Source organism: Ips typographus, linkage group LG2, assembly GCF_016097725.1.
Source record: "Ips typographus isolate SLU linkage group LG2, UJ_Ityp_2.0, whole genome shotgun sequence".
Lineage (NCBI taxonomy): Eukaryota > Metazoa > Arthropoda > Insecta > Coleoptera > Curculionidae > Ips > Ips typographus.
The window spans coordinates 17,769,223-17,790,348 of record NC_138423.1 but is presented as its reverse complement, the minus strand read 5'-3'; the positions used below and the strand labels follow the sequence as shown (position 1 = coordinate 17,790,348).

At 32.8% G+C, this 21,126-nt stretch overlaps 1 protein-coding gene across 3 annotated transcripts in view; it reads left to right on the top strand.

Moving 5' to 3' along the window:
- The window catches only part of neur (E3 ubiquitin-protein ligase neur), a 45,411-nt gene extending 25,919 nt beyond the window's left edge, over window positions 1-19,492 (top strand). For all 3 annotated transcript variants that reach the window (XM_081973732.1, XM_081973730.1, XM_081973731.1), the window contains 8 exons: window positions 11,537-11,709; window positions 11,766-12,124; window positions 12,439-12,830; window positions 12,889-13,111; window positions 13,173-13,376; window positions 15,238-15,340; window positions 15,426-15,617; window positions 18,198-19,492. In XM_081973732.1, the coding sequence (XP_081829858.1) occupies window positions 11,537-11,709; window positions 11,766-12,124; window positions 12,439-12,830; window positions 12,889-13,111; window positions 13,173-13,376; window positions 15,238-15,340; window positions 15,426-15,617; window positions 18,198-18,461 (1,910 nt within the window). In that variant the 3' untranslated portion in view covers window positions 18,462-19,492. The remainder of the gene's footprint in view (window positions 1-11,536; window positions 11,710-11,765; window positions 12,125-12,438; window positions 12,831-12,888; window positions 13,112-13,172; window positions 13,377-15,237; window positions 15,341-15,425; window positions 15,618-18,197) is intronic.
- The last annotated feature ends 1,634 nt before the right edge of the window (window positions 19,493-21,126 follow it).

The window sequence follows — 21,126 nt, the reverse complement described above, 5'->3', positions numbered from 1 at the left end:
CACGTTAACAATGGGTGCAGTTATACGCTACTTATGGTATACACGTGAATTATTTGTTAACTGGTGGCTTTGATTCGGCCTTAATCACTGCTCGATTGTATCAATTCGAAGCTTTCTGAAAATGTTACCACGATTTGTTGAGTACTTCCTCGGCCAGAAGATTTAATATTTACCTTTCGATTTCACGCGGCGCATAAATAGACAACGAAGAAATGGCTTATAAGGCCGCTTGACATTAAACATTTCCCATAGTCTGGGCTGTTTACTAAAGTGGATGCGTGCAACCATACCTTAAAGAATTACCATACCTAATGTGGCTTTTGGGTAAACATAATTGCCGTTAATGGGCACTACCTTAATTTTTATTTACATAAGTGTTTGACTTCTCATTAGTTGTCATTTTCCCACGTTTTTTTGTCAAGATTGTGTATGTTTTCTTTACTCGCAAGAAAACATGTTTGCTCCTATACACAGGAAGGGTTACATCATAATTTTGTAGCAAACAGCAAATTGTTTGTTTGACTTAATTTAAAGCATAATCGATTTATGTCATATAATTTCCTCAACTCATAAAGTAGAGGAAATTAAGATGAAAAATTAATTACAAATTTGTTTTATAAAAATAAAACATTTTGAAATACAGTTTTGTGTACAGGGTGTCTCAAAAGTAAACTAAACACAAGATGTATGTACACACATAAATTATTTCAATTTTTTTTTCCATTTTGGTTAAAAAGTTTTTTGAAAATTATAATTTTTGTGTATCTGTCACTTTTTCTAGATATTTGAAGAAGTAGTTATTGATAATAACTATTCTAAATGTGTAAATGTTTTACGGTATTCAGATAGCTTCATGCAAGTTGAAAAAGTCATTATTATTTTTTGTCAAATAACTCACAACATTTCTAAATTGAACTGGAAAAAATATGCAGAAAGAAATAGCAAAATACAACAATACACGTACATATCTTAATATTTGATCTTTTTATCCTCTATTTTTACTATTTACATTCTGACGTCGATACATTTCCATGTTTAATCCATGCATTTTCCGTACTGAAAACCATTGTTTACAGAATGTCGGTTTTTATTGTGGCAACTATGATTTTAACCCAGTTAGACATCTGATTTATTTTTCTTTGCAGTCAAATAAAGTTACTCATACACGTGTAGTATAAAAAGTATCAACCACTGATAATGTAATTTAGTATAAATAGCTTAGAAGTAATATAATATCGATGACCCATGTTCCGCTCTATTTTATCAATTTTCAGTACAGTTTGGTTAGTAGTGAATATGACATTATACTCTTAAAAACGCCCTTGGTTGATATTACAGAACTAAATGAAAACACTGACTCCAAAACAATTTCAATAATTCTCTATAAAACTTTTCTAAATCTAATACTATTCTACTGATTTACTAAACATTTAATTGATTTATTTGCCAACTTTTCTAAGTCTACTAAATTTGATTAGTTCTGGTTTATTCGATACGTTTTTCTAGTATTGTTTTTAAATATTTTTTTGGTTACTTTACTACCAAAAAGTGTGATTTAACTTGGCGATTTTCGACCGACGCTAATTGAACAAAGACAAGTTGGGACGAATCGATGAAGGAGCCGCGATAGAAACAGGGTCAAGAGACTTTTCAGATTAAGTGTAACTTAACCCGAATCTCGTTTAAAATCGATACCAAATACGTTTTTTCTGTGCCGCAAAAAGTGGTCTTTATTTGAAATTCATGACTTTGCAATATTTTTTTTTAATTTTATTAAACTACAGTATTTATTACTGAAGCTCTTATGTAATGATGTTTAATCAAGATTGCTCAGTGTGTTAGCTTATGTTTAAAAGAAACAAGTGGCTTTATACAGTAGTTTTGAACAAAGGCATTCTTTTTTTTTGTTTTGTTTTTTTTTTCGTTTTGGTTCATCATTTAAAAAACCTCTTATGTTAAGATCTTCATATCGCGATATGACCCAACTTACCTCAGTCCAAAAGGTTTTTGATTTTTCAATATATTTTTATGAAATAATTGGTGTATACGGCTAAGAGGGGTTTTGTGGTGTAAAAAATTCAAATCTGCTCTCATTTCCGTTGTAAAATGTAGAGGGCGCCACCAGTGACAAATTGTACACATGTAAAACAAAAACTTTTTTGAGTAACCCTATATTTCATTTTTCAATAAGTGTTCTTATTCTCCAACGTCTTTTTACCTAAAAAAGGTATACGTGGTAACTTTTTACTGGTTAATAGTTTATGTATTGTTTAGCTTTGTGTTGTAACATAAAACTTTAAAAATGTTTCCGAAAATATACTCAAATTTGGATCAAAGTTTCTCTAGAAATGACAATAAATACTTTGTAAATAATGTTATGAAAAAAATTAGAAACTTCGGATCGGAAAAATACTAAATTTAGGTTATCAAAAGATTGTAAAATTTCATGTAGAATCTGAAAATTAGTGAAAATAAATAAAAATGTGGAGTGAGTTCATCAAGAAAAAATTTTTTATATCCGCTACAGCTTTTTGGGTCACTCGATATACACAACAGTAATTTTAAAATATGCAGTCTAACATCTTTTGTATTTAAATTTTTTATCTAACTCACAAACCAAATGAGAAATCGATGTTCATTGTAAATTATTGTGTTGTTTAGATCTTTCTTTTTTCTTTAGTATTTATTGTCGTTTCTACTGTCATTCTTCGTTTTTCTCTTATTTTCAAGCGTAGTATCAAAATTTCGATTGGAATGGAGGACTTTCTCTTTTTAACTGACACTGACACACGTGCACTGGTTTAGGTGTTGCTAAATTATGTTTAATAAATTAATCAAAATTGAACATTTTTTAAATGTACTAAAACAAAATAAATAATAACTAGATTAGCAAATATGTACATATAGTTGATTGGTTACAATTTTACTAGTGCAATAATTATGGTACTTCACCGAGTTTTTATATTATCAATCCTATTTATGACAAGATTAATTTATTCTATTCAAGGACAGTCGTTTTACAAACGTAAATATTGGTTAAATACTGGTTTTTTAGGTGTGAATTTGCTAATACGGAGAACATTATCATCTCATTTACACTTGGGCAAATATAACAAACTGTTATTGATCCTGCTAGTGGAACATGAAAAAAATTCTAGCTTTACATATATCATTTTCTATAATACTCTTCCTATTACCCTCTATTGTGGGAGTAAATTAGTTTTCTATGAATTATTATTCTTGTGTTCCTTCAGGGAATTCCTTGTGTCCTCCCAAAAATTTCAGGACCTCTAGGTTGAGTAGGTTTCGCATGTTCTTGAATGGGATTTAAAAGTAACTGGTTGATTCAATGTAATAAAAGGGATGTTGTGCAAAAACATCCCCTAGATCAGTAAATAGGGGAGTTTTCTAGGACAGATGCGAAAGATATCTCGGGAGATTTTCGGTCCTAGACAGATGTCTCTAATGCTTCTTTACCCTCCAGGATGGCTTCAAGTCTATTTTTGGTTACATAGCTTAGGGCATTTTCTATTTCACTTTAAAACTCACAATTGTGGTTTTAATTGACTTTTACAAATGTTTCGAAGGGCTGCCAAAGGCTAAAGGTCGCAACACAAATCCAAACGCAACAAAATGTGTAGAGGCCAGGCAAAAAGTGAAACGCGTTTAATCCTTTTAAAAACTCAGGGTCGTACTTAATAGGTTCTAAAGTGAGTGTACAATCCAAATTAGGTTATGTCTGTAATGGCGGATATTCACTGGGGAGTTTTAGGGACGTTATGTTCAATATTGGTTGGTGGGACTTCATCATTATTTCCCACTGCCACCCACACTTACGCAAAGTAAATGACTGGTAAATATACAGGGTATACGTGATATTAAGCGCCGTCTATGGTCGAGATCAACATTGTTACCTTACGTAACGACACGACTTTAAAGCCGCGTTACTGGAAGATGCTCACCAACCAGAGAGTATACCGTGGGAAATAAGTGAATGTCGTGTTCCTACTACGTCACAATCGACGAGCTTCTCAGAGCTTATTACGAGGTGCTTACGTTTAATTCTCCAACAAAATTCAAGAGAAGGCCACTTTATTTTATCTGTTTAGAAACTGGGGAAAAACGATGTTTTTGCATTAATTTCTCTACAAGAAACTGGAAAGTAATTAGGCAACTTTCGTCGCACCCTGGTAGTAGTACGCTTTTTAAATCGCATTGTAATAGCCTAACAATTAGCTTTAAGAATGCCGCGAAGAGGAGCACGCCTTAAAAGTTTATGGGAAAATTCAGATTTTAACTCGGTCTAGATTTTATTTTTGCCTGAGTTGATGTATTTATGTTCCGGAATGCGCTTTCAAGAGTTTTGATCAGATTCCAGACACCTTTTTGTTGTTGAACTTAACTCGAGACTCGCCTATTTCGGTTTGGTTACCTAGCGGTTTATTTAAGGATTCAAATCTCGAAAGATCAATTACATGTTTGTCTAGTACCTGATAATTGATTTTGATAATCGATTATTATTCTACATTCGATTTGGTTTTGATGTATTCACATACTACGAACGGATCATTCGATTTTCGAATTTGTTAGTGTTTCTTGGATACGGAACGGTTAATAAGTAGGTTGGTTTATTTTGTTAGGTCGATTGTTAGTTATGACAGAAAGTGCGAAAGTTAAACAACTCATTCTTTTGACACAATAAGTCTGAAAGTTGTTTTGATAGAAAATGCAAGTAAATGAAATGGAAAACTTTTTGAACCGTTTATATACAGAACTTCAAATATGGTTAAAAACATTCGTTTTATAATATTCCGGTTATCTAACATTTTTTACATACAAGCAGTTGAATAAGGGTTAATATTTATTTAGTTGATTTTATTTTTGTGGCTTCAGGAACTCGAATCCGCTATGGCAAATTGGATCTTGCCACAACCAGTGTATTGAAGATGTATGATTTTCCATTCCAAGATTAGCCACTTTTTAGGTCCTTAAAAATATAGAAACAATTCAGTTGATTAATACAATTGAAATGCTACTAACGTTTCAGGAAAATGTTACTTACTTAGTTAACATTTTTAATATTCTCTCCAAATTGTTGCTTTTTTTTGCTCAACTTTATTTTTGAAGTTTTTGCACCAACACAAGTAGAATTTGTGATGTCATGTTGATTTTCTTTCTGTATGGCTCTACAAAACCATTTTTCGGAGAATGAGCCCTATTTTTCCATTAAACGAACCCTCCACTCAACCCTCACGAGTGGGGGATGAAAATCGAAATTAAGTCGTCAAAGACGTGAACTTAAATGGAAATTCCCCCATGTATTTATATGCCATGTAAACCGCATATGCTTGGATATTTCTGCAAAGCTGCATCATCGGCTTAAAGTCTGGCAGCAGGATTTTTTTCCAATTTAAAACGGGGTCTCGACTGAATCAATATTATGTATTAAGGAGATTTGATGATAATATTGAGTATTAATACTCTGGCTAAAGAAAACAGTCGTAAATTTTAATCGGCTACAGTTTGACTTTGTCGTTTTATATGTTTAAAGTATGTAACTATAACGTGAGGCTTAGATTAAATGCAGATTTACATAATGCTCGGGAGATCTAAAAATGTATCAAAATTTTGTTCTCAAAACATCTATTCAAAAATGTCTAAATATTTCTCTGATGAGTAACGTATTGCGAAACGTCGATGTTCTGTTTTGCACGACTATTTCATTAAACCGTACTAAGGCAAAAACTTTCAATTCAAAAAGATTTTCTTGCAGATGTTTCTTTTGTTGTTGATTATGTTACACTTGTTTTAAAGTTTGTGACGTCCGTCATCCCATTTTTGTTTCGTTTAAGGTATACGTGCTACAAATTACAGAGTTGGGCAACTTGGAGTTACCGTAAGATTTCAAAAATTCCGATCACTTTCGGAAATATCCTAAAAAAACTGCTTAAGTTGTTCAATGTGATAATCATAATAATAATAATAAGATTGACTTAGGTTAGGGTGAATAACGTATTCCCATACATGCATCACCCTATAAGTGATGAAATGTATGCGAATTTTGTTTATCTTTAGAGATACAGGGTCAGTTAAAAGGGGGAAGTTTTAGAGAATTTCATGATCAAACTTATACCTGGTTTCCAAATTGGATTATTTTTATTATTATTGGTTTTCCCGTTTCCTCAAAAAACGAAAAAATGTGCACTGTATTTTAAAGATTGCCTTTTAGTTTCTAAACCACGTCAATGGCAGTAGTAAGACCTTATTAAGGCACCTTTTACAAAAAACTCGATTTCAGAAAAATTTTCAGAAAAGATGTATGGTCATTTGTTTTTGAGTTATGTATAATAACTTTGATAAATCTTGACAGACGCCATTTCATTTTTTTGCATTATCGGAAAGAGCTTAAATATTCCTTTTCAACGATCTACTGATTGATATTATTGATATGGCCCTAAGTGAAATAATTTTAATTCTTTTTATTAGGCTTTGAGGTGTTTTTTAAAGAAAACAAAAGACAGAATTAGCTCACTGTCAAAGTTTAAAAGTTTTTATTAAACAAAACACTCTAATTAAATTATTAAAAAAACTACATGTATTTCTAATTTAATATGATATTTAACTACCTGCTACAAGATTAAAATAAATTACTAAAAAAACTCTTATCTAAATTTTAAAATGGTTTTAATCTGTAGTTCTAGTCTGGCACAAACACAACAAAAAAGGAAATATTGACGGTCAACGTCTATTAAGACATGACGTATGAATTATACATGACTTGATAGAGACAAATAAATTAGGTTGTCTCTTCATGTTGTAGTTTTGTTGTTATTATAAAATTTCAATAAAAGGACCACAAAAAATATGGTTAATAGTGGATAAAACGCTATATTATCCACGGTTTAGACAGCTTTTATTGTCTTAAACTTGACATACGGTCAATAAAAGTTTCTGTCTAAACCTTGGTTAATAATATACTTACTTTCTTATTTTTTAGAAAAAGGAAAAAGATAATTCAATTTGAAAATGGGGGTTTGTCGTAAGATTCTCTAAAATTTTCCTCATTTAACCGACTTTGTTTCTCCAAAAATAAACAAAATCTTACATGATCACCAATCACGATCACCAATTTGGCTCATCCTGTATTCAGCGGATAGGTTTTTCTTGTAGATAAAGTCGAAATTGACATAAAACTCACCACATTATAACGAATTTGCTGTTAGAACTTCAATTAATTAATTTTGGACCTTATTTGCATCAACGTTTGGTTTGATTAGTATAGTGTTAATACATATTAAAACGAGAGGAATATTGGTAGTGTGATTGCTTTATAGTGCAGATAATTCAATTTTTAATTAGACTTATTGTTTTGTGTTAAAATTTTTGTAGCGGTTGAATACTCCTTATTTATATTTTGGTTTTGATGGAATATTTATTTCCAAAATTGAGTGTATGTAAGACAATGGCAATTCTACAATTAAAAGGGATGACAGACAATTTTGGTTCTCATTTACAGGAATTTGTGTTTCATGTATTGTTTAGACTAAAACCGGAAACAATTTAGTAGTACAGACAACTGAACTATATTTTAGTGCAGATATACTTTTATACTAAGTTCAAATAGGTTAGGTTAGACTCTATGTATATGCAAGATTATGTGTAATGAAAACTGCAATGTAACTTATTCTTCACTATTATGTGAGATAACCTCATGTTTATGGTTTACACTACTTACCAAACCGTAAAAGCCTCTTGAAACGTTTTCTAATTGCTTTGGTAACATCCGCAACTGCTGCGACTATATGTAGGAAGTCAAAATCGACTATAACTCTATATGTAAAGATTCTAATTACCATTTAATTACACGAAGCGGTAGTTTGTTTTTGATTTACATACGTGGGAGAATACTTTATCCGGTAAGTCTAGCGTTGTGTTCGTCAATGGACGGAAGCCGTAATATGCGCCAATTACTTATCTTTGTTTGTTGAATAACTTATTAGCGATGTCAACTTTTTTTTCTCTCCGTTATAGTTAACTGTGCAAGTTGATTAAGCCAGCATTTTTTCAGTGTTTGTCCCTCTAAATGCAAATGAAGTGACCTAATCCTCTGGAAACAAGCGACAGACGGATCACTTTGCAGTTAAATCCCTCAGCGGCCCTGACAAATTTTAAGCCTGCAGGAGGGTTAATGTTTTTATTAACCACCCTCGTAAATTTATTCGCTAAAAGTAGTTCTCTTACTATGCACTTAGACATGCACGTGGGTTTACACCGGAAACCGGATATAAGGTATAGAAGTTTGCTTTTACCCCCTGAATCAGTGGCTTGTAAAACTCTTCGTCGGTAGTCTTGACATCCTTTGTTCCTTTTTGGATTAGGTTTCATTCATCAATTCGCACTTAATGTTGGAAAAGACTGGATATTCATCAATAATCCTTAAAATTTAATTAGGCGATTAACATCTTTAAGTGTCCGGTGAAGGTTTTCAAGTCTGAGAGATGGCCTCATTAAACAAAATTAATAAATGATAACTTGATACTGATTGGCTTAAATTCTAATTCTCAACGCGTGATTTAACTTAACACGAACCAGAGATTATGGTCCAATTTATTTTAGAAGAGATCCTTCGGTCCGTTCTTTTCCCACGGCGCGAAAAATCATGATTACATGGTTAGCGGTCCTTCTTAGAAAATATCTCAGATTTATTGAATCTATGTGCAAAAGGGTTGGTTTCTATGAATAAATTTCGAATCAATCCAATTTCAAACCTATTATTATGCTCTAAATCTAACACCGCTAATATCACTTTACCTAACAATTCGTTCTGGCTTTCGCGGAGGTGAAGGATTTTTTCTTTGCTAGAAAGAGTTACGCTTCACGATAGTTGGGCGTTCATTCATAAAGTTACAATGCCCACCGGTTCTGTGCTTAGCTGACTGTAATTTTTCACGTCTCGTTACCCTTCCTTGGTTTTTTAGTTCATTTCGGTAAGCAACCCGAAAGGAATTCATTACCTTTCTGACGGATTGCATTTAAAGTGCGCAAAATCTTCAACACCTTGTCATAAATAGTGTGAGAATATGCATTTTGTTGGGAAGAAGCGTTGAATAAACCCAGAAACGTACGGTATAATAACGTGTAACACATTATAACCGCGACTTAAGGACGCACATTTTTCTTCCTTAAAACCCCCTACAATGAAACGCACGTGTGTTTATTCCCACATAATGTCGTCTAATTTGTGTTGGTATCAATGAACTGAAATGTTTAGGGAACGTTAGAATGTTTTTGTTACTTTTGTAGTCAAAGGGGGAGTATTCTTTATATCGTTTATCAAATTGTTGCCTCTTGGAGTTTGTTTTGGTATTAGTTTCTGCTCATCTTTTAACACACAAAATTGAATGATTGAAGTAAATTTACCGGTAAGGTATAGTATAATTGGAAAAGTAAAATTCAGTGTGACACGAAAATTTTAACAGTAAATTGTTTATCAATAATAAAATAAATGAAGTAGAACTTTTCTGACAATGTGATTTTTGTACCAAATGAGTTCCCATTTTATAACATTTTTTATAAACAAGTAGTCTTTTCTAGAAAAAATATTATTTTCAGCTTTTTGTTACTTTTCTATATTACCTCATGTTTAATATAACTTAACTGACAAAACACTGTAATTTTTGCAATTTATAGGCAAATTTCGACTTTTTGGACATTAGTGACAAATTTTACGTGGTTTTTGGATGATAGTTTAGTTAGGCAGTCACGTGACCACTGTCAAAATAACTGTTATAAATCTCAGAATAGCGTTTTGTATCCAATACTGCAAGAAAACTTTTCTAAATCTTGATTTTTGCAACTTTTGAGCATAGTTTGACAATCAAAGATGAAATTGCTCGTCAAACCCACTTGGAGTGAGAAAATTACTGTTTTAGGCACATTTTTGGGTTCCTCATTAAATTTCCTATCCAATGTCCTGAAAGAACACCTCAATATTTTGTACAGTCAGAGAGAAAAGCAGAAAAACTGTCAGAAACACATTATGTATTTGTAATTTACCAGTCATTTACCGATCAAATTTTCCTGGTAAAGTAAAATATTTACTTAGTTAAGCTACTAAGTTAAGTACAAAGTCGACAATTCCCTAAAATAAACTTATCAAAATTAGTAGACAATATTGGAAAACATACTATTAAGTAAAGGAAAAAGGCAAAAATTACTTAAAATGGCTTTAGTGTTTTTTCAATATTATCTAATAAAGATTTTAACACTGAGGAAATGTTAAGCTTTTCTGTTAAAATAACGAATTTCTTAAATATGTTATGGTCTTCTCAATGTAGAAAAATGCTTGTCATCTCTTGCATTAATTATCATATTAAATAATTAACAGGGATTTTTCAATAATTTTTTTGATATGATGATATAATAGGGGAAAAATGAAGAATATCAATTTGGTACTATTTATGGATTGTTGCGCAATCTGTTACAAAATCCAGAACTTTTGCATGCTGTAGCCATTCAAATTAATAAATCATAATTATATATTTGCTCCAAACATTTGTATATAGGGAAAATAACTAGAAATGTTCACGGGTGACCGAAAAGCAAAGAATATCAGAAATACCACTATTAGATAAAATAACAATATTTTTAGATATCTGGTCATGAGTATATTGATTTGTGCATTCAGTATTGAACATTTTCTAACTTTAATAAAAAAACTGCATTCCTTGTTTTCTAAGTAGTTTAGTTTCACTTCATCAACAAGCAAATTGCATACATAAAGATATACAAATTGAATTATCTCTTTTCATGTAGGAAAATGTCACAATGTTTGAAATATTGTAGAATAAATAGCATTTTAATTAAAAAAAACCGTCTGTTGGGACTTTTTCACAAAGAATATGGTTCTTATTGGATTTCTAGATAGCTATTAAAAATGTTTTCAATAGTTTATTCATCATTGAAAACATTATCATAGTACTTAGCATTTGTAGTGGTTAAAAATGATAAGTTGTGTGGCTAGTTTTCGAGATACAGAGTGTCCAAAATCAAAATAGTATACAAATTTAGAAAATATGGGTATTTTTCAAATGGCTGTAGTGTTTTGAGTGGCGCCTAAACCAAAAAGGTTCGAATTTTGAAAAAAAAAACTGTTTTGAGTTCTAATCCTTTATGTGGTTTTCATCAAAATCAACTGAATGTTTGTTAAATTTCTACCCTGAAAGTTGCATGCAATCTTTTTTGCACACACTGTACCCACCTAGTAGGTCGTCGTATCCACCAGGTGTTGTAAAATCCGGTGCACATACGGAGGGGTGCCGGAGCAACAGCTGGCTGTTCTTTGTTCCAAGTTGGGGTGGAAGTAATATAAATGCATCACTAATATTAGTCAGGTAAAAGATGAGGGGAAAAACGGGATACAACTTTAGGACAAACTTTTTTTCGTACCGTTTCAGTGGAAGAATCTCACGACCTTTGATTTTTTTTTGTGACCAGCTGTTTGTATTGTACACTAACGTTGTGTTATTTGTTACAGCATCCCGGTCTTCCTCACAGTACCACAGTACCAATAACTTACCTCCACTGCTGTTTCACAACGTTCATGGTGAAAATATACGGATTTCAAGGGACGGTACTGTCGCTAAACGTGTGGAAAGCTTCTGCAAAGGAATTGCTTTCAGCAGTCGACCAGTTAAAGTAAACGAAAAGGTACTTTTGGATTACTAAAACAGTGCAGTTCAGACAAAACTAACGTGTTAATTTAGGTTTGCCTGAAATTCCTGGAAATCTCGAATAACTGGAGCGGCGTTATAAGATTTGGCTTCACCTCGAATGATCCTACAGGATTGCGATACGGCCTGCCGAAATACGCGTGTCCCGATTTAACCAACAAACCCAAATACTGGGCCAAAGCTTTACCGGAACGCTTTTGCAGTCAAAACACGATTCTATTTTACTATGTCACATCTACTGGAGACGTGCATTTTGGCATCAACGGTGAAGAAAAAGGAATATTTTTTGGAGGCGTTGAAACTAGAGGACCAGTTTGGGCTTTGGTTGATGTCTACGGCAATTCTACCGCTGTGGAGTTTGTTGATTTCAGGCATCAATTGAATAACTCTAGGTAAGTGGTTTTTATTGTCTGAATTAATTTAATAGTGCATAGTCGGCTCAGTGAGATATTTGCCAGAAAGTGCAACACGACACAAAAGAAATAAAATTGTATGTAAAGTCCAAAAAAATAAATAAATAAAGACATTTTTGCCTTAATGATGGTCTAACAAATTGTGAAAAGAGCTAGAAATGATAATTATAGGTATATCCTTAAAAAGGAAAAGAGTAATTTAGTTCTAAATTATTGTAGATAATCTCACCTTGGTGATTCTTATAGCATATCCTAATTACCACACAACATAACATAAGTAATTCTAATTTTAGGGGTAGTGTAACAGGAGAACAAACCACTGGCAACCTGTCTCGCCCTAGAACTCCAGACGAGGTTGACAGAATTACCTATCCAATGCAACAACTGCACATTCATCAAGTGGCCAATCAAAATGGAAATGTCAACGCTGTAGCACAAAACCAAGAGCTGACTTTGCCTTTGCTCAGGTATCAGCATTACGGAGTTAACTATCAAGCGATGCCCTTGCACCGAACTAAAGGAAGAAACGTTCGGTTTTGTGGTGGAAATCGCAGTGTTGCAATGAGAACAGACACGGAATTCTGTCAGGGTTACGTGTTTACTTCACGGCCTTTGCAAATTGCTGAGAGGATTGTAGTGCAAATTTTAGCTACTGAACCGATGTTCCAAGGTTGTCTTGGATTAGGTAAAAGTCCGCTAGCAACGTTTTATTTGTGTTGGTTCACGTTGATTTGGTTTTCTAGGTTTAACTTCCTGTGATCCCGCAAATCTCACTACCGGTGATTTGCCTGACGATTCAAATTTTCTGCTGGATCGACCTGAATATTGGGTGCTAACTAGAGATTTCTCACGAATGCTGAACAAAGGCGATGAAGTTAGTTTCTACATCTCTCCTAACGGTGAAGTGCAGATTTCTAGAAACAGTGGTACACCTTTGGTGGTTATGCACGTAGATCAGTCACTAAGGTAATATATTTTGCAGCTTAGTTACTTGAAAATGAATGTTAAATGTGTGATTCTCTTGTAGGTTATGGGCGTTTTTCGATATTTATGGTTCAACTCAGCGGATTCGTGTACTGAGCGGACATGCGCCAACCAACCTAGTAGCTAGTCCTTTAACCAATTCGTCCAGTCATAGTATTATCGATAGGAGGCACGTCTCTACTAGTGAATCTGTCAATAGTCTAAATATGCAAAATGAGATGACTAGACAGGGGAGCAATAGTTCTAGGTAAGTGTTAGTTAATCCAAATAATTTTCAGATAGTTTTTTTCTCAGTTAAATAATTCGAGATTTAGTGTTTATCTTGCTTTTATTTTATTACTTTTCTCTAGATCTTGTGTTATTAAATTTCATAGATTTGTCTTTTTCAAGTCTTTTGCACTCAACAATTAAAATATCACTCCTAGTAACCTCAGTCATGAATATAGTAGAATCTATATATTATGCAACTGTGTTAGTATCAATCTAAAGAAAAGGTATACGTTGACCATAGTTCAATTGAATGTTAATTTCTTGTGATCCTTCTTTTAAACTTTTCTTCTGCCGTAAACTAATCAAAAAAATCTCTAGTAGCTTCGTAAGAAGCTACTTTCCCTAAACCCACAAACTTTCAGAATATAATTAACCGAGGGGTATTTTTTGGACACCACAATACCTTTTTGCATACAAAATACCTTGAAATGTCTTTAAAATACCTCACAATGCTTCTATTATTGCTCAAAATGCCTGATTGATAATGCCTTAAAACTGCCTAAAATACCTCAAATTGCCTTGAAATACATCGAAATGTCTTTAAATTATTTAAACTGCCTCAGAATACTTTCAAATGTTTACACATTTGTGGCATTCTTAAATTTAGTTGTAAGTTCCCTGGTATTGCGTTAATGACAAACCTTGATTGACACCCTCAAAATTAAATTTTTAATGGTCACGTGACAGTTTTTAGGTTGAATTAAGTAGCATGTCTGCTTTTACAATTTGTGATGACTTATGACTATTGTCAAAATGTCATAAGGATTAATGATTCAATAAAAGTGACTTCCTCAGGTAAAAATGTAGTTTAAACGTTGAAAAATTGGTAAATTATTATAATAATTTGTAATAAATATTATTTCAACTCAATCATGTAACAAAGATTTTACCATAATTACATGTGCCAATTTGGTATATTGATACCTACACTATATTGTCTACTGCAATGTATTCCTTAAAATATCGCAAAATTTCCTTTATTTCGCCCAAAATTTCAATGAAAATATCACAAAACATTTTGAAATATACAGACAATGCTTGAAAATACTCTCAAATGCCTTATAAAAACCTTAAAAATACGTCAAAATGCCTCATAATACCTCGAATATGTACACCAAAATACCTTGGCGATCTACCCCTCGTAATTAACTATCTCTAAATTAGAGATAGGTTTAATGAATGATTTCAAAGGCACTCTCTGCGTTGACTTTTAATTATAGTTGAACAAAATAAGAAACTTTTATGTTTCGGAAAATTCTCGGGAACTTTCGGTTTTAACTTCGGTACTAACTATTGATGAAGAAAATTCGAATTTAGTAACTTCAAATTGTCCTAACTCGTTCAATATAGTCTTCATTCAAATTAATCGAACATAATTTATTTAATAGACATTTGGCTGAATATTTGTTATCTTTTTTCTTACCAATTATTAATCATAAATTTGAAGTAGAAGGAATTATCTCAAAAACTGGATTTACTTTAGATTTGCTAGATTTAATATTTTATGCAAAACTGGTGTATTGACCTATTGTTTAAAATGACATTTGATAGAATAGGATACAAGTACAATAGTTTTACTAGTTTTACACTAAGCTTGTCATTGGAAAACGCGATTACTGACAGGTAAAAGTGATAAATAACTTGAAAAACAAAAACTTTCGATTTGGCATAGTGTTTGTGTGCCCAACCGTACTTTCCATGATCCGCCGGGTTCTCATTATAGCTCAAAACCGGCTATTTTCTCGTTTTTTTTTATATGAAAAATATATTGTTATATTCTCAATTTTCTTGAAATCTGCTAATGATTGTCCACCTGTAACTCTGACATTTGTTTACAGACAAAGTTTGGTCGTTCGTGAAGTTGAAAGTGTAGCGGCGCAACCCGCTCCGAGACCACAACCACAAAATGGAAGATTGTGTTTTCCTCAAGCTGATATTCAGGTACTTTATTTCTACTTTTTGACAGTAAACTCTCACAATTTTTACTGTTCAGCAGCATCAAATAATACTGTTTTTTTATTTGTAGGTTCAGCCGGCTGCAAATGGTGGTGCAGTACTTTCAGTTATCCTGCCGCCCGCAGCTACCATAAACCATCACGGTTTTTCCGGTCATTCTTCGCCATTGTCGCCCGTTGGTCCCGGTTTAGCGCCGGTTCCCACCACTAGTGTCGGTCAGAGTTTGACGATGATGAGTAGCTGCAGTGCGCAGTATGTTGAGGTAAGTTTCAAGTTTTTTTTCTATAATTTATTAATAAAAGAAGGTCGGTTATTTATTATTAAAAATGCGATTTATCGAACACATAATTTGGACTGCAAAATTGTTTCAAATGTGGTAGTAGTAGAATTTTCAGAAGACTCACTTGTGAGTGAGAGTGACAGTTATGCACTTCAGGTTTTCTATTTAAACTGTTTACATAGGTAATATCTTTAATATAACAATAGCCATTAATGGCCACACTGCATTTTCTAGATTTGTGTCGAACTGACTGAAAATGCAATCTTTTTATGAGAATCTACCAGAACTTGCAATGTTACTAAACTGCTCGTCAAAAAGATAGGGACAGCAAAATTTTTGGTCATTTTTGAGCGGCTGTTTCTTCAAATTAATTCACACGATTTTAATAATTTTTTTGAGGATTAACAGGTATTTTCTTCGTCTTTCTGAAGACCTAAACAGTCTTTTTGAAAGGTTTCACGGATCCGAGTATACAGGGTGTGACTGAGGTGTAGTCAAAAAATGAAAAATTCGGTCTAACGCCATTTCTCGTAAAAAAAAAATTATGTTTCAAAATAACCTTATGGTCAATATCTCTAGACGTTTTCGACAGTTAGTGATTAACGGCCGTTTACAAATTACAAAAAATTTTATTTTTTTATTTAAAATACAAAAAACCAAAAAAGTAAATTTAGCATCAATGTATGAGCGGGTATATGAACGGTTGAAGAACGTTTGTTTTTAAACTCGACAAAAGCCAAAATAACTAAATACATATGAGATATACATACACATTTTTTTTTTGAGGTTCCGCATTTACAAAGCAGCAAAACTCAGTAAAAACGATGTAATAATCATATATCCCGAGACGTTCAAGTTTTATCGGGTAAACTGTGCATAGGTGATTTTTTGCAAAATTTTGCTTGGAAAATGATTGAGACTAAATAATTCGACGATAAAATCCTGAGACCGCAGGTCGAAGGATTTTTTCCAAAGAATTATTTAGTCGAAACCATTTGCCTAAAAGAAAAATTTTGCAAAAAACCTACCAATGCACATTTTACGTGATAAAACGTGAACGCCGAGGGGTATATGTCAAGATTATTTCCTGAAAACTCACATTTTAGTTTATTAACAAGAAAACACCTTAGTTAGAACACAAATACTAAACTAAACATGATGAAATTAATGATAATATTGAACTCACCCCAGCAGACGACAGATTTTCGTTAAGCCATGTATATTTTTGTTTACATTTCAGATTGACAATCAGACGTCATAATATTTTAATTTATGTAATTTTTTAATGGAAACTACGTTATAGTGATTTAATAATTGTTAATATTGAAGAAAAAAGCTTAAATTTTATGTGTCTAAATCCCGTTTTGTTTAAACGTATTCGAAAAAGGTAGGAGGTGTTTATTCAGTGTAAAATTTTAGCAACTACGGATTTATTCAGTATATAACGCCTCTCATTGATCGAACTAGAAAGGTTCATTGAATTTTATTGGCTGCTAGTACAATGAGGGAAATAATCATTTGAAATATCGAAAGTTTTGCAAAACTCAACATAATCATCCAGGTTTAACAAAATTCCACAAAATCAGACAGATTCTACAAACTGTGTCTTGTTGTCAAACTGCCAGCTTGAACGGTTTGCTGTTTTGATTATGACTAAATGCTTTTAAGCAACACAAGTTTTAGCAATTTTCAAAGGGTTAGGGAATAAAACTCAACATCGACGAAAAAAGTTGCAAGCGTTGCTCAACCTGCTTTGTTCTATTCAGGAAATATAAAAATGTATGTAAAGTTTGAGGTTTGATGGTAAAAAAAATATCTGGTAACGCAGCTCGTTTGACGTACAACGGTCTCTGGGTCTCTGGTGCGCACCTTACACTTATCTATTGGCGTTTTCAATTGTGCAAATTTAATGCAAAAATGACATGTTTGTGTCCAGCTCTATTAAATGTTATTGAACCAGTATGGGACTACATTGGTTTTGCATTAAATACGCCATATAGTCGTCGGCATAAATTCGACCGTTGCCAGTTGTTTTTTTTTTATCAACCAAACACAAATATTTCATAATTTTTGTATTTTTATATGAATGTTCTTCTTCAATAAATAATTACAATTAACTGTAAATACACTTCAAAAATATGGGATATATTGCAAGGTTTTAAAAGCAGTTTTCAATCACAACATAAGGTCTGTTCGCAGAGAGAATCTCCAACTAGTAATCAGAGAAATAGATAAATTCATTGGTCACAAGTCAGAATACGTCATAGTCACGTGAGCATTCAACTAATAAAACTTGACATTTACTGTTTCTGAGCAACTGTGCTAACTGGCGGTCTCGTTTATATCCAATCTGCGTCCGTTAAATAACTACGTGTGAAAAAGAGAGCGCACTAGCCTGCAACTAATCGCTTAACAAAACGAATGCAGTTTGGTAACGTCAAACTCACTGATGACGTACAACGGCCTATGATTGTTATTGGACAAATACATCAAAATGACCCATTTAACCAGAGTTTAATCTTCAGTATATACGTGATAACTAATAATTGCCTCTTGTTACAGCCTGTCAGTGTATCAGACTCGAGCAGATACTCCACGCCACTGGGCTGGGCGGAACAACACGGCGCCGCCACTGCTCACACCCTCACGGGCGGCGTTGAGTGCACGATATGTTACGAAAACCCAATTGACGCTGTGTTGTATATGTGCGGACACATGTGCATGTGCTACGAATGCGCGCTACAACAGTGGCGGGGCAAAGGGGGCGGCCACTGTCCCTTATGCCGGGCGGTAATCCGTGACGTTATCAGGACATACAAATCGTAAAATCCTACTTTCAAGTATTTTGTTGGTTTAAGCAGAAGCTAGTCAAAGTAAACAGGTCTAAACTATTTTGTTCTGAACGAAGATTAACAGTTTTTTGTCAGTCATGATCTTCGTTAAAGAACAATGATGTTTAGGTAAATGACCCATAAACACTTGATAAAAAGAGCCTAATTTAGGTAAAAATATAGAGAGTTACTATCAAAGTGCTTCCATGAATTGATATGTTAGAGATTTGCTCCTAAGACTGAATATTGTAAAGTAGTTTCATTATCGGTTTAATTCAACAATTGCAAACGGAAACAAGAACAATAATTGAGGATATTTTATAAACAATTTAATACAACCAAAGACTTTAACCGAAACTTGGTTCAATGCTCTCTGTAGCATAGCTAGTCCTAATTTAGTCAAACCTGCGAGAATTTTCAAAGCAGTGTAAAGTGAACCTTAGCGCTAGGATTTATTTATTATTCGTTCGTATTCTAGTTTTGTTTAGGTATCAGTTAATTTTTAGTGAGTTATCCAAAAAAAGTACAAGTGTGTTTGTCCAGTAAATTTACTTCTTAAGTATTTTACTACTTTGTCATTTGTATATTATTTTAAGCCAAACTTTGTGGCCAGTTTTTACTGCTTATTCATTATTACTTTAAGTTTTTATGTTTGGTGGTTTAATTTTTCATGTTTTTTGTTCATTTCTGTTAATGTACAGCGTTAAACTTACCTACTTATGGCAAAAATCAAAGCAATATGCAATGGCGGAACAATGTAAATAAAGATAAATTTAAAAACATTTACCCTATTATATTGTTACGTCATCTCACTCTACTTTAATTTTTGCCATACGATAATTGAACAAGCGTATGAAATCTCAAATTCTCGTTTGGCGGAAATTTATCCAAAAAAATAATAGTTTTTTTGTACATACTATAGTTGTTCTAGTCATTAAGAGTACGTACTGAAGTAGCACAGAAATGTTATTAATATTATCACGGTATGAATTAAGTCAAATATTAAATATGAAATGTTATCTTTAATTCATGTTTTATTGACCCTCACTTGAGTCCAACAAAGTTCAATTTTTCGAAAAAAAATTGAAAAGTTTTTATTCTGGAGAACAGAAGAAAATTAAGTATTCTTGACAATTGGTGGATACGTATCAGGAGTATAACTAAAAAAACTAACTAAAATTTTTACCGATTTTTTTCTTGTAGTTTCTTGTAATACTTAACTGACTTAACTAACTTGAAGTTAAGACTTCAACAAAAACCGTGTTTTTCGAGTGAAGGATTTATGAGCCCATTGCACTGACATATTTGAGTGTTATCTAGGCTATTTGACATTTTAAACATGATCTGTAATCGGTGCAATCCGCCATTAGGGAAATAAAAAACTATTATTTTTAATGCTTTATTTTAATACATCATACAGGGTGATTCACGCTGATGGTATATTAGAAGTATCTAGAGAACGATTCAATATTTTTCGTTGAAATTTGGAGTGTAGCCTAGGTTGGGTCCACACTCTCTATCTAAAATATTTTGAACTTTGCGGTGTTGCCAGATCAGTCGGAAAGAACACCAACGTTTGATTTTCAAATAGAACACCCTGTTCCTAATCTCATTTGTGAATTCCTCGCAAGAAGGCTAGTTATTAATGTGTTATACTTCCTTATACCTATCTTGCACCGTTTCTTAGATTTTTCATAAAAATGGTGAATTTGTCAGCAAAACGGTAGTCTAAACATTAATTAAATTCCCAAGTTTTGAAAGATTTACTTTAAGTGACCTTTTGTTCTCAGTTAGACAATCCCACATGGTTGAAAAGTTCAAAGACTGAAAATGAAAAAACCTACAGGGTGGTCAAAGAAAAACTGCCAGAAGTTCGTTTTTTTAAATGCAACCACCAATGTATTATGGTTTGTAATAGAAGAACATTAAATTTAGAACAACTCTATGTATACTCTTCCTATACCTAACTTCAACCGTTTCTGACTTAGCAACAGTTTTTCCTTAAAGTGCGTGCAAAATCGTCCTCCATATTAATCTGAATACGGACACCTGTTTGTGCTAAGTTTGAATCAGTGTTGAATTTGGCCAAATATCCGTCACAACATGTAGTTATGGAATCGACAACTAGTCATTATGACCAAGCAGGTGTCCGTATTCAGATTAGGATGAATTACGATTAAATGCGCCCTTTTAAGAAAAACTGTTAATAAGTCAGAAACGGTTGAAGTTAGGTATAGGAAATGTGTACATGGATTTGTTCTAAATTTAATGTTCTTTTATTACAAACCATAAAACACCGATGGATACATTTTAAAAAAATGATTTTTTGCATTTTTTTTCTGTCCGACTAAAAAGTAAATATTGACTCCACTCTGTAGGTTTTTTCATTTTCTGTCTCTGGGCTTTTCAACCATGTAGTATTGTCTAACTGAGGACAAAAGGTCAAATTAGCAAACCTTTCAGGAATTGAGAATTTAATTAAAGTTTAGACCACCGTTTTGCTGACAAATTCACCATTTTTATAAAATATCTAAGAAACGGTGCAAGATAGGTATAGGGAAGTATTAACATTAATTACTAGCCTTCTGGCGAAGAATTCAAAAATGAGATTAAAAACAGGGTGTTCCATTTGAAAGTCAAAAGTTGTTGTTTTTTCCGAC